Source organism: Crocuta crocuta, unplaced genomic scaffold (assembly GCF_008692635.1).
Source record: "Crocuta crocuta isolate KB4526 unplaced genomic scaffold, BGI_CrCroc_1.0 scaffold382, whole genome shotgun sequence".
NCBI lineage: Eukaryota > Metazoa > Chordata > Mammalia > Carnivora > Hyaenidae > Crocuta > Crocuta crocuta.
The window spans coordinates 3,383,187-3,401,063 of record NW_027531873.1 but is presented as its reverse complement, the minus strand read 5'-3'; the positions used below and the strand labels follow the sequence as shown (position 1 = coordinate 3,401,063).

The following is a 17,877-nucleotide window of genomic DNA, read 5'->3' as shown; positions in this document are numbered from 1 at the left end:
GTGAATCCTACTTTTGTTTACATAGTAGACTCCAAAATAGAATTTTCATCTAAGAAAAATATTTTTTAAAAATCATCTTAGAATGTAAGAAAGTGCAGTAATATTGATAATATTCATTATTATTCACATGATAATATTCACTGTGAGTTGGACTAACATAGATGTCAGTGGGTAATCCAGGGGATGGGAGCATATGTAGGGAGAGAATCTCAATGACTTGAGCATCTCAAACACTCTGTGAAAAAGCTAATTGAGAGGTAAAAGAGTACTTTTTTCAAAAGAATAAATCTTGAAAAAAGGTGGTAAGTGAGAGCATGGGGTACCTGACCATCTGAATTGGGGGTTGGGAGGTAGGGGTGAAAGAATTGCCAACAGGCTGAGGATGGAGAACCTGCAAAATGGCCCTCAGAGTCTTGACAGTTAAGCTGGGAGTGGGCCCACAGTCCCTCTTTTAATGCATTTAAAGTCACATTTCATCATGAGGTGTGTGGTTGGCTCGGTTAACAGCCAGCTTAGGCTCAGGTCATGATCTCTCAGTTTGTGAGTTCGAGTCCCACAATGGGTTTGCTACTATCACTGTAGAACCTGCTTTACATCTTCTGTTCCCCTCTCTCTGCCCCTCCCCCCTTTGCACTTTCTCAAAAATAAACATTTAAAATATTTTTTAAATAAAGTCACATTTCATTGTTTTGTTACAATATTTTTTCAAAGAGCTTCTCTCCCATCCCATTTTTCTGTGTCTATTAAAGAAAGTAAAATTTTCAAAACAAGGTGATGGGTCTTATAAAAAGATTTTCTTTGTATCCAATTACAATTCTCACTAAGTTCAAGATAAGAAAATGTTCAAAATTATCTAGATGACAGCGGCAAGACAAATTTGTTTGCCTGTCATGTCCCAAGCTAAGGAATTTCAATAAGCCCTTTATACATGAGGATGTTTCAAGAAGAAATGAAATAAGGATTTCACTTTGTCTAAATTAATTTAGTGCCTAAAATTATATTTAATTGAGATTAAAATATCAGGTATGTAAGTCCTGTCAGTAGTTGGGTATAATATGATATATGCCAGAGTTTAGTAAATAAAAGTTTTTGGAAGTTCCTGGGCTCAACATATTCCTTTTCCAAGAAAATAAGGACTTTTTAAATGAGAAAAACAGCCACACCCCCCAGATTCTATTTTATTGGTGGGAAATGAATACTTTAATATTAAAAATGAGCTAAATCATCAAACATACCCAAATTCTCAGTCTCAGAGATCATATTCTCATCTTTATATAGAGTATATGTTTTTAATGCTACTCAGTTTCTTTTTTTTAATATACTAACTATGCCTGTAAATTTAATTTTCCCCTTAATGTTAATAAGTACCCTGGGTAACTAAACCTATATAAAAGTTTACCATATTTGGCAGCACATTTTTAACTTAATAAATAATCCATTTTTTATCATAAAACATTATTGGAAAAGTAAGTAGAATCTTAAGTAGGTGTAAATGTGTCACTTCATTTGCACTTACAAGAAAATCTGTATTCATTTCTATGTTCAAATGATGAATTGACACTTGATAATATTCATGGTGAGTTGGGCTAACATAGATGTCAGTGGGTAATCCAGGGGATGGAAGCATATGTAGGAAGAGAATCTCAATGACTTGAGCATCTCAAATACTCTGTGAAAAAGCTAATTGAGAGGTAAAAACAAATTAACTGCTATGGAGAAGGACAATCTCCCCAAGAGAGAGAGCGTGCCTACAGCAGTAAGGTTCAGTGGTTGCATTTAGTCCGGGTAACTGCTGGGACAGTAATCCAGCTCTGGCCTGTGGACTTTCCCTGCTGACTGCCCACCTGGCAATTCTCTGGGCACCTTCAAGGCTGTCAGGACTGTTGCAAGGAAAGCTGGTCTCATTACAACCAGCTCTGCATGGGAGCTGATGCCCCAACCAATTGCTCTTCCCTGATTTTGATACAGATGCAGTTTTTCTCTTCAGTGGTTTAGGAAGATACAATCTTCCTGCACACAGATTTACACCTGGCTGCAGATGTCTGTCAGGAAATAGGCTGAGGTGAATACACTGGCATTCCGCCCCGCCAACAGTTGAAAGATGAAAGAGAGAGAGAAAAAGAGAGGAAGGGAAGGGAAAGAAAAGGAAGGGCAGGGAGGGAAGGGGAGGCAAGAGATGAGGATCGGAAGGGAAGGGAGAATGGAAAGGAGGGTTCCTGAGAGGTTTCAGTGCCTACTGCTAATAGTTAGTTATCCCATGAAATGTTGGAAGGCCTTCATAGAATCTCAAGTTTCTTGCCTTTAAAAGGAGCAGTCCAACAGTTGCCTACTATGATAAAATCCACACATTAATTATCGCCAACACATTTTGCCCAACATTTAACGAATGTTCTTAAAATCATAACAATAACCTTGAATATCCTAATTTTGCCACTCTAGCCACAATTCCTTTGAAAATGAATGTCATCTTAGCATGTTTTAGTATTTGTACTTAATGCATATCCTAAATTTGTTTTTCTATTGTTTACTTTAAATACTGTAGGAGAAATAACAGCAGTTCAGGGCTTGCAAATAAATATATAGGAAAACTGGGTTAAACAGAAAGACAAAATGAAAGGATGTACAATGGAAATAAGAACACGATACACATGCAGTGATGAGACTATTCAAAAAAAAAATCTTGCCACTCTTTTATGGATAACCTCAGTTATCTCCTTCTATTCATTCATTTCATAGATTCCTAAATATTTAAATAAACTTTCTATTAATACATATGGTTAGAAAACTTTATCTTTTAAAAAGTGACCACCAAATACAAGGTAAATCTCAAATGGATTTATATTGCTCTTGTGCCACTGGTAGAGCAAATTCCAAATTCAAATATCTAAATCCAAATTCAGATATACAAAGCATAGGAAAAGCTAGGAGGTATCACAGATAAAAGTTAGCATGTTATCTATTATCAAATTATCCCATTTTCCAGATACAAACAAGCTTATGAACTAGAATGATGAAGCTGTAGTAAAAAAGTTGAGAAAACCTACACATTAGTCTCATTGTCTTCAAAGGGTATCATATTGCTCTCTTCTATGAAAATAACCATGGGTATGGGTCACGAGCGTGTTTCAGGCATCTCTGCATCTTCCCATAGTACCTAGCACAATGTCTTGCAGACAGAGTATGTATTTGCACTATTCATTTAAAATCATTTTTCTTTCTGTCACCAGTAGAATACAAAGTGTTAGATGCATATCATACTACCCAGAAGATGAACTAGATACTGTACAAAGATATTCTTTTAAAAGTAAATCTCCGGGGGTGTATGGGTGGCTCAGTCAGTTAAGCAACTGACTCTTTATTTGGCTCAGGTCATGATATCACAGATGGTGAGATCCAGCCCCATGTCAGGCTCTGCGCTGACAGCATGGAGCCTGCTTAAGATTCTCTCTCTCTCTCTTTCTGCCCCTCCCTTGTTCATGCGCCCTCTCTCCTCAAAATAAATTAACTTTTTTAAAAATTGAAAAAATAAATCTCTGAATCATCCCTTTACCAAAGCTTAAATTTCTTTATGCTATAAGAGAATACTATAACCAAACAATACACAAATAGAAAGGCTAAAAATCCCCAAATCATAGCCACTTGAATCTTTTTGTTTTGTTTTGTTTTGGTTACTAAATTCCACCATACTTCCCTTGCTCACAACCAGAGTGGATTAGTGTAAGGTTAATGAAGACTTAAGTTACAGAACCCTTACTTGCTTCAGCCCACGAGCAACTAGAAGTTGCTGGGAGCTACGGAGTGTTATCAGTGAGGAAGGGAAGCCAACAACTCCCTAGCAATTAAGCGGTATTTCTATGTAAGTATTTCTGAGAAGCTGCCTAAAAAAGGTCTCAGAAGAAAGAATTTCCAATCCTCCATTAGTTCATCATGATGGGCTTTCTCATTCCAAATAAATATCCGCTTTAAGACCTCATTTTAAAGAAGTTTCTCTCCCCCACCTTGTATAAGCTCTAGACCTCACAGAAATTCAATCTGCCTCTACTGGCCGCAAATGGAAGACAACCCACAGAGCATTATTGACCAATTGTGTGTGAAAAGCACTAATTCTAGTGAAAAGACTTCCCTGTACCCATCATCCACTCATCCCCCAGTGCTGTCTCCCACCCACTCACACATCCCACACTCTTGCTCATCAATTCTCTGTCACAATCACACAACTTCCTTCTAGTTTTTCCACCCACGATTCCTTAAAGCTTTGCGAATACCATTTCCTATCAACCCTTTCTTTCCTTTTACCCCAGGAAAACACTAATATTTCTGACAGCATCTCCATGGGGACGAAGAAGAGGAGGAGTTGTAAGAAAGAACAAGACTGGAAAAGCAGAAGTCACTGAGCCATGGCTACAGCAGATGTTCTCAAAGTGGCTGGGGGTGGTGGCACTGACAGAGGATATAAGGTAAGTGAAGGTTTGGAATAGTAAAAAATTGCTCCAAAAACCTGAAGGACTTCATAAATTATGGTGCACATTCAGTGTGACTATTAAAGCTAAAAACAATAAGAAATTTCATCAACCTAAAAGGTGCCATTATGTGAAAGCAAGAGACTCTACTAGAATACGAAAAATGTGCACTGTTTTATGACTACATAGGGCAAATGAGTGCAAATGGAAATGATATGCAAAAGTGAGAATGGTCATATAACACATAATGTGATTATGGGTAATGTAACTTTTTCTTAAAACTCTCCTTAATGCTGTTATGTTATTTTCCTTTTTTTTTTTTAAACAAGGAACTTTCCCATACCATTGATGGACATCCAGTTTAGGTTGTTCTCTGTCTTTTGCCTCAGCTTTAAGTGTCCATTTAAACTCAGTACTATTATGCCATGTAATTGCAAAAATGGGACTGAGGCAATATGGAATACAGAAAGAGTGTGTCCTTTTGTGAGGTGACCTGCTAGTATTAAGACCTTAGCCTAAAGCTGCTATTTGTAAATTATCAGTGAAAGATACGATGAGGATGAGAGCCTCAGTGAAGAGGTGAAGACAATCATATACAATATGAGAAAGCACCCTAGGGGATTTTGAATCATACCTGGCCTTCAGACAATTGTTGAGAGCCACTGCTCTAGAAGATGATGACAACTGCAATCAATTATTTTGGTTCTTAAAGCTGAGCCATGGACGTGCGCATGTGTTTGTGTGTATGTATACACACGTATATGTGTATAAACATAGATGTATAATATATATAAATATTCAACAGAGTGACATAGTTCATCAAGAGAGAAAATTAGAAAGATGATCATCCCAGTTCATTGTATTAATCAGGTACTTTTCTATGATCAAAATGGATAGAAAAGGGGGATTATTTCTTATTTTTGTATTCTTTTTTTACTAGAACCATACCTTTAATTTATAAATAGAAAACATATACATTTATGGATATATCATCTAACAATCTGTATAGGTCATGCCATAAGGTGAGATAAAGTTATTCATAACCAGAAAAGATATGGTCTTGGCCACAGTAAGTCAGAGGTATCTGGGTTAGAGAATGTGCTCCAGGAAAGGGCAGTTCATCCACACCCCAAGGAAAATGAGAGTTCACCCAGGCAACTGACATGAACTGATTCTGGAATTAACTAAGGATGGTATGTTGTGGCCTTTGTTCAATATCTCTTCAGCTGGAATTAGCAAGTTCTCCTTACCTAAGAGGAAGTACAGAAAAATGCCTCAATTCTAAGATTTGCAATTCTGACTATTTGGGATATACTTTGCTAATCCATTTTTGCCTCTCCTTTCTGGCTATTTCAGACATAAGAACTAGTTTAGAAAACCACAGATCTCAGTTTCTTTCCCATTAGTCCACACACCTACTCCCAACATTCCCAAGTTACTACAAGCCATCACTGAAGAGATGCACAGTAGCAGATCATTACGTAGTGTTTCTACTACACAAACTTGACAGCATAAACAACTTCAAGGAGAATAGGTACTAGTGAAATATAATAAAATAATTTAGAAGTGAAGACTATATTACTTTTAATGTTTTTTTAATGTTTATTCAATTTTGGAAGACCGAGAGAGACAGAGTGTGAGGAGGAGAGGGGCAGAGAGAGAGGGAGACACAGAATCCAAAGCAGGCAACAGGCTCTGAGCTGTCAGCATAGAGTCCAACGTGGGGCTTGAATTCATGGACTGTGAGATCATGACCTGAGCCAAAGTCAAAGGCTTAACTGACTGAGCCACTCGGGCGCCCTTATTACCTTTCCTTTTAGTGTGCCCTATTTAAGAGTAAGTTTATATCATTAAAAAAAAATATTTTTTAAGTTTATTTATTTTTGAGAGAGAAACAGAGAGAGCAAGTTGGGGAGAGAGAGAGAGAGAGAGAGAGAGAGGGAAAATCCCAAGCAGGCTCCGCACTCTCAGCACAGAGCCCGATGGGGGGCTCAAACTCACAAACCATGAGATCATGACCTGAGCCAAAACCAAGAGTTGGACACCTAACCAACTGAACCATCCAGGCACCCCAGTTTATGTAATTTTTAATCATGGCTATATTTAACTACTGAGTCACAAAATTTCTGAAAGTTCAACAATCAGCATCTCAAACCAATAGAAGCAAGATTCAGCTTACCAAACCAATTAAATCAAATCCTCTGGAGATGGGGGCATTGATTTTTTTAAAGGTCCCTAATGATTCTAATATGACATCTAAGATTGAAAGACCAGTGGTCTGTGCTAAATAAAGCCTGAGGATATGGCTGATGTCCAGGTTTCTTGGAATATGGGGAAAGGAATTTATTCCTTGAGAGAAATTGGATGTTCCAAAGGTGAAAACTGGAGAGAAAGGAGAGAAGCTGAATACTCCATGGGAAAAGAATGATAGAGACGGAGGACATCTTAGAGAAGGGAGAGAGAACTCAGATAAGACTAGGGTGACCAACCATCCTGTTTTGACTAGACCTGAGAAGTTTCCTGGATGTGAAGTTCTCAGTGCTACAACCAGGAAAGCCATGGCTATATGAGAGGTGGCACTGGATTTTTCATTTTAATTCATTTTTACTAATTTAAATTTAAATAGCTACATGTGGCTAATGGCTACTGTATTGGACAGCACAGTGACCAAACACCTAACATAAACACAAGAAGATGGCTTTCTTGCATATATACATTTCCTCTTCTGTTTACTAATATGGAAAGAATTTTAAAGCATATTAAAAGAGAAATATATGAGAGTGGTAGCTCAGATCCTGAAGTTAAATATTTGCTATCAAGCCCATGTGCTAATGTGAATAACTATCACTAATGTGATAAAAATTATTCATAAATAAGGGCACCTGGGTGGCTAGTCAGTTAAGTGTCCTACTCTTGACCTTGGCTCAGGTTGTGATCTCGTGGTTCATGAGATCGAGCCCTGCACCTGGTTCAGCATTGTTAAGAGCAGAGTCTGCTTGGGATTCTCTCTCTGTCTCTGTCTCTGTCTCTCTCTTTCCCTTTCTCTCTCTGTCTCTGTCTCTCTCTCCCTCTCAAAATAAATAAACTTTAAAAAATTATTCAGAAATATGGAACAAATCTGTGAGGATAAAAAGCTGTCATTTTTTTCCAGGACATATGATAGTTGCTGATACAAATGACAGGGAATAAATGTTGTTAAGGCAACCACACTCCCTCACCTAGCTCCTCTCTTAACCAATAGGAAGTACTTTGCAAAAATGTTGCAATAGACCTGTAACCACATCAGAAATCTGGAAAAGAACAATGCTACTGGACTATGGGAATCCTGACCTTGATGTCTTGAACAGCACTTCCTAAACCTTTAGCTGACAAGTACAGAGTACAGAAAATAAATTATGTTTATTGTGGAATTACATTTCCCCAAAGGTCAATTTTTGCATGGTAATATTCTCATTCCAAATGCAAACATGTAAATGTCATTTTAAAAAGTTATAGATAGAAAATAAAATGTTCATAATTACAATATAAAGTTTATATTTGTAGAATAAAACTGAATATTAAGAAAGAAGAATTATAGAGACAAAGACTGATCAAAATATAATTACTTTGAATGTTATCACATTCAAATATAAATATAAACAAAAGAAAATGATGAGTTGTAATGGTTCATTACTTAGATGGAAAAGGCCATCTGTTGAGTAATTCAATTTTTTTCTCTTGAAATGTGGGATATGAAATTATAGAACATTAACTTGGCAGACTTAACATGTACACTTGATTATGATAAAGACAAGTATTTAAAGTCCTTAAGCTTTCAGTACCTAATCCACTTTAGCAAAGTATGAGTTATTCTTTTTCTCTTCGAAAGATGCAATAGCAAAAGGTAGCACAGGACACTTAGCCATCTTGTCCTGACAAATAACCAATTCACCTTTTTTTCCCAGTATATTCTTAAGTATTGATTTTAACAAGTGAACTCAGACATGTGTCACACTTATCCAATACAGATCCTTTTCCTTGGAAATGTAGTTTGAACATCAATCAGTCACCTGGCCTTTCACCTCTAATTCCTATTGCCACTATCTGTCAATTATTAAAGCCTTGACTATTTCTCTAAATAACTTATTTTTTTAACTGAAATACATATTGACTCCTGTTAAAAATATATGTTTATTGGAAAGGTATGCAATGTTCACCTGATTAAATTTCTCCATTAAAATTGCTTTCTCGAGTTGGAAACTACTTAAGGTTATAAATCCACTTTTCAAAGGCCTCTAGGTATTTTCTTTTAAAACATACTTCCTGAATGGTAATATTAGCACTTGCAAGCCAAACTCCAGTTTGAGAAAGACAATATTAAAAGAAATTCAAGCTGAGTGGCATTGTTAGAAGGGTCTTCAAATGGTGCAGAGTGTTTTCGTCTCTAACTGAACCCAGTGAGAGTTACAGAATGACACCCACCTTGAGCTGCAGGCCTCCTGGGATAAGAGTGTTTGCTGGAAGGCTTTTAATGTGTTGGTAGACATAAGAGCAGAATTGCTCCTGCTCAGCCTGTAATTGGGGGCCAAGTTTAGAGAGATGACCTCTGTTGCTTTTGATAGCTGTCTGCAATTCATCAATCAGCCTGCTAACCTGAAGGGGTTAAATTACAAGAGTTGTTAGCAAGAAGTAATTGTTGATGTCACACCTATTACATTTTTGAGTACCTAGTTTGATGGGAGGAAAAATGACTTCAAAACAAGAATTTGAGTATAGATCCATCTTCAAGTAAAGAGAACAGAAAAGATATGCATTCCTCCATCGACTAATTTTATTTAAGAGAAAATTTATAACCTTTGCACTTCAGGTAGCCATTTACAATTGCTGAATGAAAACTGTCTCTGGGTATTAAAAAGAAACATGCTCCTGACACATTTGCAAAGGACTTCTAAACTGATTAACAAAATAAAATCTTCCTAAGACTTCAACTAATCCAAAATACACACCAATGACAATATTTAATTTTATATGAACAATGTGTTATGTAGATTTATAATTTCTCTAATAGACTGGATTCTTACACAAACACTAGTTGATATATAGTAGTGACCAAAAGAGAGTAAAAGCTTAAATTCACTTTATCTATGACTCTTTAAAGTGATTAAATTAGACCCATTTAGAACTATGAATGACTCTGAATTCAGAGCATGGTCTTTTTTTTTGAAATATTGGGTTAAAAATCATGACTCTTCCCATGTACTAACTAACAGACTGTGAACAGGTAATAAAACCCTCATCTGTAATGAAGAATAATAACAGCTTTGTTAAGAATTAAATGAGATTACAGAATGAACAACACAATGTCTAATTTACAGTAGATGCCTAATACACATTATATTATTATAGTTCTTTTTAAAATCTAGGTGTTTTCTGCACATCAAGTTTTAGTTGTTTTTCTTGGTGTATCCTTCTTATCCCTAATCTACTTCACATAATGCAGATAAAAATTTGAAACTATTTGCTGCATAGATTCTCCATCTCACTTCAACATCCATAGTGAAAAATGGGAAATTGTTCTCCAAGAGTCTCCCTCATCCTTTTTCTCTCTTGTTCAACAGAAAATATAGTATTTTCCCCAGTCTGTACTCTAACTCTGATGTTAACATGATTTTTATACCTTCTGCAGAGGATTTCTGAGAAGTCAATGAAAGCAAGTTTGTAGTATCATCCATGTAATTTGAATATTAATTTTTCTATTCTATGTAGTTAGTTCAAGATTATGTATGTTTTTATGTGTGTGTATATATTCACACTTCAATTACACTTAACTTTTTCCAAGAACTTTAGAAGCATTGTGTGCATATGAACAAGCTAATTGAAATGATTCCCATTTTTCTTTGGTCTTTTATCTCTCTCTTATTTGTCCCTATGTCATCAATCATCTACTTCTTTTGAAAACACCTTCTCCTAAATAAAGGATTGGCAAACTTTTTCTCTAAAAAGGGATAGATAATAAATATTTTCAGGTTCATGGGCCATAATCTCCATCAAAACTATTCGATCCTGCAGTTGTACTTTGAAAGCAGCCACAGACAACATGTAAATAAATAGGCATGACTGTATTCCAATAACACTTTTTTTAAGTTTATGCATTTATTTTGAGAGACAGAGCATAAGTGGGGAAGGAGCAGATAGAGAGGGAGAGAGAGAATCCCAAGCAGGCTCCACTCTCTCAGTGCAGAGCCAGACACCAAGCTCAAACTCATGAACCTTGAGATCTTGACCTGAGCTGAAATCAAGAGTCAGAAGCTAAACTGACTGAGGCATCTGGGCTCCCCTCCAATTACATTTTATTTAGAAAAAATAATCAATGGGCTGAATTTGGTCCTACAGCTGTAGTTTGCCAACCCCTCTTCCAAATTCATATATTTGTTCTCCTACCTTCCCCTTCTTATAAGTAATACTTTGGTCCATGCCCTCTTCTCCTCATCCTCTCCTCCTACTTGAATTACCAAAACAAGTGAGTTTTGAATGGTCTACGGAGTGGTCACTCCACCTCGAATTCATCCTGTCAGCTCCACCAAATTAATCTACTTTAAATAGCATATTGAACCCTCCAGTTACTTCCCCAGATTCCTCAGCATGATATTCAAGATTAAAGATCTATTTTCTGGAATGAATCTCTCTGCTTTTCCATAGTATTGTTAACTCTATTATAAAGTTGTAACATTTATAATATAGAAATGATAAGTGATCCAATATTAATCCATTTCCAGGCTTGTATTCACTATACTACCCTCCAATATTATCCTCAAAAATGATGGATAATATGTGTCATACCAAAACTAGAAACCAAAACAGGCCAAATTCCTTGCTTTTATAGTTATCTGACAAAATTTAAATCCAAGAACCAAAGTCCTTAAGTAGAAAGACTTCAGATGCCAATTCTCCAAAGCACCAATCCTCTCTGAACCTAACTCTAGCCCCAGCATCATATAATTCAAAAAACATACTTTGATATAGTCTTTAAAGTATACTAAATATCATTTGTGTATTATGCTACTCAGTAATTTTGCTTTCTTCAGTTTTATTTACTATATTTTACACTATAGAAAACTGCACACACACAAAAAGAAGAATTTCAGGCTTTGATTTGAGAAGATTTTTATACATGACTGGTTTTACTGTCACAATCCATAGCCTTTCACAGATAGGGGATTTCATGTGACATCAGAAATCAACCAACCATACAATTGATGATGTCATTTGCATTCTAAAGGGTTATTGGTTAGAGCCTTAAAACTTTCATTTCTGTGAATCCTTTGTTGCTTCAAAAAATGTCTCTATCATTTTTGCTATTTCAGTTCCATGAATATCTGTTAATGCATATATAATTATAACAAATAACACCTTTGTTTTAATAAGTTAAAACTATGAAATAAGATATCCTAGCAAAAATTAATATATATTAAACATGTGAGAAAACATATCAGGAATCCTGCTACTGACATTTTGATAAAATTTCTATCCAATTTTATAAAAACTTTGTTTCTTTACATATTCATAAGATACTTAAAATATCTTCAATGTGCTACATTTTGTTTTCAGTTATGATATTACTCTGAAAGATAACCCTAAACATAAAATAACTCATATACCTAAAATTGGATAAGTAATACAATAACCCTGAATTATTTTACATAATATGATTTTTTTTCAAATCACAGATGTTGCTAGAAGGGGAAAAATACTCTTTAAAATTCTTCGTCATGAATCTTTTTTTCCTGCAAATCCGTTTTTTTTTTTCTCTCTCTCTACAAAGGCAATGTGAATAGGGGTAAAAGGAGACAAAACTTGACCTTTTGTGATCCCAGCATTAATGGGTCTGTTCATAATTCAATCTATGTGTGTGTGGGAGCATCCATGTGGAAACATAGAGGCCTGAGAGACATAAAGCCTTTCCCTTTAAACATTATCTGACCCTATCAGTCCCATTCACAAAAGAAGGCTTACGTATGCATATGTTGAAATAATGCACCATCTCATTGTGCAGCAGAAAGCCTACACATTCTACTCTTCATTCTCCGTGGAAATGCAGCACGGAAGTGACACTTGTACAGAATTTGGGAGAGTGACAAATGAGCAGAAGGTAGCAAAAAAAAATGAGTATTTGATGAGGAAAAGACCAAACTTCTGAAAGAATGCAAATGCACACCTGTCTATAAACATACACGGAGGTTTTTGCTTAAAACCCTACATTAAGCAGTTTGGTCATGTTTTTATGACATATTCATGTAACTCTTGAATTTGTTAAATTCTCGAAATGATGTAGATGATTTAGATTTAGATTTTAGCACAAAATAGTATTCTGTTCCTAATCATTCTAAAATGTATGCATATTGAAGTACATTCTGAACTATACATTCTGTACATTGTACTTTGGCTACTATGAATGATGCTTTGAGGATCTCCTGGTTTTTCTCATGATGAGTTCAGCTGTTTGCCAGATTGCTATTTGCTCCTGAGTCTATCTATGTTAGTAAGGAGGACTCCAGAGAGCTTGGCACTAAATTATCACTTGAAATCAGCACAAAGGGCAGCAGCCTCTGTGCAAGGAATGTCATCTTGACATACAATACATGAGAGGTGGTCTCCAAGCTAGGTCAGTGCTTAAACTTAAGGAAAAGAAACTTTCTAATTTATGACATAATTAAGAAGAACCAGAAAGGGGACAGGGAGATGAAAATGGGTATTTTAAATTGCCTAAAATCTATTCTTTCTTTCAGGCCCAAGGACACAGTGTTTCCAGGTTAAAAAGAAATATAACCCAGACTTGATGAACAAAGACTAGAAAAGACATGAGAGCCTATGAGAAAAGTTAAATATCTCTTGATTTAGAAGGATGGGTTGCAGTGTAGCTACTAGAGAACTTCAAGTGTGCACCACCTCTTGTTCATGTCACTTTAAATGCTCCCAACTTTTTAATAGTTTCTAGAATGTTTTTGAAATGGAAAATATCTTGGAAGAAGATATATCTTGTTTCCAGCCAGAGGGCCCTTCTGTGTGCTGCTTTTCAGCCTATTCAAGAGTCTAACATTCTCATACACTCATAGAGGAAGGAGCCATTACAACAGGGATATTTTAAATATTTTAATTCCAGCATAGTTAACATATAGTGTTATATTAGCTACAGGTGTACAATATAGTAATTCAACTGTTCCATATATTATTCAGCGCTCATCAAGAGAAGTGTACTCTTATTCCCCTTCACTTAAAATATATTTGTAATGTCTTTACGAGACTATGTTGAGGGCAATAAGAATGTCAACTACGCCTTTTTAGGAAACAATAAGAATGTGCCTTATAGGCCTCTAACTACAGGAGCATAATGAACCAAGAGTCCCAGATACTGTGCTTTGAAATCCATCGCCAGGTTGATACCAATGGCTGAGGATACTGAAGCGGGTCTAACTCAGGGAGTCATAGCACTCCTCTGAAGGACAGCTTCAGGTCAAGAATACACCATCAGCTTCACCAAATCTTCCTAAAAGGGCACCACTGTCTAAGATGTTTCCATCCAGTCTTACCTTTCTCTCTCCTTCACTTGTGTTCAAGCCTGCATTTCAGTCTGAGGGTCTCCCAGTCTTACCAAAAGCTTTCCCCATTTTTTCTCATAGGCATTTCTTCTAATACAATACATACATATCTAACCCTATCGTGGTATTTACTTTTCAGAGAACCTGAAATAACTTTTGAACCAACAATAATACATTACACACATATTTCCAATAAACCATTTCCAAAAATTAGTTTAACATATAACATCACCTCAAAGTAATCTTATGATGCATTCATTATTATTATTTCCAGTTTTCATGTGAAAAAACCACATGAAATAAAACAAGATTTTAAGATAAAACTATAAGCAGCAAGAATCTAAATATCAGATTTTATGGTGTTTAGTTTGAATTTTGAAATATGTCTAGAAATACAATCTTTTTATAAAAATAAACATTGGGCAAAATCAATTTTGAAGTAATTCTCCCTCCCCCAATCTTTTATTTCTCTTCACCATCATGATTTCACATTCTGTATGGGAATTAGGGTCAAAACTTGATGTCCTTACTTTTTCTAAGCAAACACTAGAAATTACACACCATGATTAAAAACTTTCAAAGTTATAACATAGAAATTATTCCCATAGCATATAGAATATATTTAGAGACTCTTACATACATACCCACACACACACTCGCAAAATACACAAAATATATTCCCTTTCCTGCATATTTGATTTTTTAAGCAAACAAAAGGCATTTGAAGCCATAGCTGATCAAACAATCAGGTGATCAAATAAGGTACTGTACAGGAAGAACACTGAAGTATAGAGGTATTAAATAAACATTAAGAAGATAATGAAGAAGAAATAACAAATAGACATAGATACTGTTGGATTTTCCAGAAAAGATAATATTCATTTCCAGTGTTGCTAACAAGGTGGCATTTGAAATGACATATTTAGCATAATGATAATTTTCTTGGGCCACTTCAAGTTTTCAGTTCCACTGAAATTATAGTTTGCATAAAATATGAAAAAACAAATTAATTACAATACTTAAAAGGCAGAAAACATCTATTTGTTCATTCTTTCAGTTTATTTTATACTTAATCTCTAATAATAATTTGTTATTATATTATATTATTGATACAATTTTAATGCTATCAAGTAAACTAGAGATATTTATTTCCATTTCTTAAAGTTTACCATTTCAAAATACATGATAGATTCAGTTTAAATTGCAGTGAAAAATGTAATAAAACTCTTCAACTATGATAAAAACATTTCTAAATAGAGAATATTTTAAAACTTATAGTTAAAAATCTAGTCTTTTAACTTGTTAATATTAAGTAGAATGAGTAAGAACCATAACTTTAATCTATACAATTGTTGTTTGTTACATCTAGAAACTATTCAAGTTGAATTTTTCTTATAAAATATTCTCTACTGAGATTACCAATCTATGCTTACAATATAGTCTTTAAAACTGGACATATATAAATCCCAAATATTAATATAATCTCTAATTCGGAGATTTGAATTTTCTGAGGAAAATTTGATGCATTGTACCTGTTCACTTTTTGTAAAATACATAGCAGGACAGATGCAATCAAAATGATAAAATATTAAAACCCCAAAGCTTGGATAGATCTCTTTGCCAAAATGTCAAAAGAGAATGACGTGAAAGTTTAATTTTCAAATATTCACACTACCTTATTCTTTAAGTTGATTATGATTTTATTTACTGACAGTGGTACATGGGAATTAGCAAATTCATGATCTCTCCTCAGAAAGATTAAATGGTTTTACATTCCAGGAAACTACATGAAAATCATTTCCCCCTTTTGTCTAACACCAATTTTGTATTATTATTTCATTTATGGGATATGCTGTCAACTTCACAGCATGAGCTTTGGAGAGAAGAAGGTTTGCTCTAATAGTTCTTCATTATAATATTGCCTACAGAATCTTATGATTAGCTCACTTAAGCTTGACATTTGTAAACTACAGGTTTTCCTCACTAGGAGATAACATTGTTAGCATTTCTAAAATTCAGAACAATAATTCCCTTCCTAGAAAGTCAGAAAACAAAAATAAGACTTAGTACTTATTCAAAGTTTAATAAAATTTTAATCTTTTCCCTATGTTAGCATGTGTTATAACTTGCAGATTCAATTTTCATGTAATAATTTCCTAAGTTAGGAAATTTATGTGAAAGTTGTCAGAGGTATTTTCAGAAAATTACAATATTTATTCTTTCAATCATATAATTATTTTTCAAGCTGCCCAGATCAATTAAATGCCTCCAGGTTGACCAATTTTTTCCATTTTGTTGCTATCAGATAACTATAGCTGGTTCACTATCAGACCCAAATAAAATATGTCTTAATTTTAAAATGAGCACTCATTATAGTTTTGTAATATAGCTTAAAAGGTAAGTTTCTTACTTCTTCTTGTGCCTTGTGGTGTTCCTTTGCTGTTATTGAAAGAATTACTTTTTCAGTAATTTTCTTTTTCTGTTCCTCTATAGCCAAGTTCAACTAGGAAAAAAAATAAATTGTGTGAAAATAGGCACCTACTGACACCTAACTGCAACATTTATTCAAACAACCAATTTAGCATAATCATGGAAGGTAATTTCGAACTAATTTGGCCCATACTTATATGAAAATGAACTCCATTTAGAGTAACTTGAAAGTTCATTATTATATTTAAAACATTTAACACTGAATCTTTCACTTCCATTTTTATTGCTTTAAGTTTACTAAAATATGATTTGGGAGAAGATCCTTAATTGCAGACATTTGATGAATACTTTTTAAAAAGTATTTCATCAAAATGAGCATAGCATTTTTTTAAATTAGGCTGACCATTTCCTATTAAAATTTTTCATTGCCAATAGCAGATAAATTGGCTGCTAAGAATAAAAATCAGAATAAAAATTCAGGAACATAAACTGAAAGGTAATGTCAATTCAAACACTCTAGAACAGTTCAAAATGATTTACAGTATTCCATGACAAAAATAATGTATCTTAAATACCTGAACAGTTACCTCCAACCTGATCCACTTACAAAGGCAGATAAAGATCTACTATTGCTGCTAACCCATATGTTATGAAAAGGTCAATGTGTCTGTCCTGTATTTCTTTATAAATAATCCCCATTGATACAGAATGCTATTTTCAATGAAAGGAAAAAGCTGAACTCACACAATAATATTCACTCAGCAAACTGGTATTAATAGAAAGAAAGAAACAGCCTAATACTAAACCTTCTGAATTAGAATATTTAACAATTCTCAAGCAATGGACTTGCCATGTTGTATCTCCTTGCTGAGTATTAAGACTAAATAATGACCATGTCTTTGTTTTGTTTTGCTTGTATTAATGTTGTTGCTTTAAATCGTGTTTCTCCGTTGTATGCGTGGCAAATAATGTTTGAGTTAACATGAATCCTTAATCCATACCCTGCCTAAAGACTCACATATTTGAGATTAAATGGGGGTGGGAATCAATAATACAGTTTCCTCAATCTAGTTATGGATATATGATATAAGAATAGTATCAAACCTGTGAACTCTTCATCCACGGATAGGTGATACAGCTCAGTATATCCTAAATTCTGGTAGAGGGTAAAAGCACAGGAATCCTTAGGTGATTCTGATGATCACCCTAGATAAGGAGTTGACAAACATTTCTGTAAAGGGCCAGAGACTAAATACTTTAGGCTTGGGTGGTAGGGCATACAGTCTCTGTTGAAATTACTCAATTCTGCCCTTATAGCATGAAATAGACAACACATAAGGGAATGAATCTAGCTATGCCTCAATAAAACTTAAAAAACAAACAAACAAGTGGCAGGTTTAATTTGATCATCA

At 34.6% G+C, this 17,877-nt stretch overlaps 1 protein-coding gene across 1 annotated transcript in view; it reads right to left on the bottom strand.

The window, feature by feature from the left end:
• The window catches only part of LOC144238961 (doublecortin domain-containing protein 1-like), a 31,549-nt gene extending 13,925 nt beyond the window's left edge, over positions 1 to 17,624 (bottom strand). The window contains exons 1-3 of the mRNA XM_077772897.1: positions 17,570 to 17,624; positions 16,446 to 16,538; positions 8,922 to 9,092 (exon numbers count right to left, since the gene is read on the bottom strand). Coding sequence (XP_077629023.1) covers positions 8,922 to 9,092; positions 16,446 to 16,538; positions 17,570 to 17,584 — 279 coding nt within the window. The 5' untranslated portion in view covers positions 17,585 to 17,624. The remainder of the gene's footprint in view (positions 1 to 8,921; positions 9,093 to 16,445; positions 16,539 to 17,569) is intronic.
• Between the last annotated feature and the right edge of the window lie 253 nt (positions 17,625 to 17,877).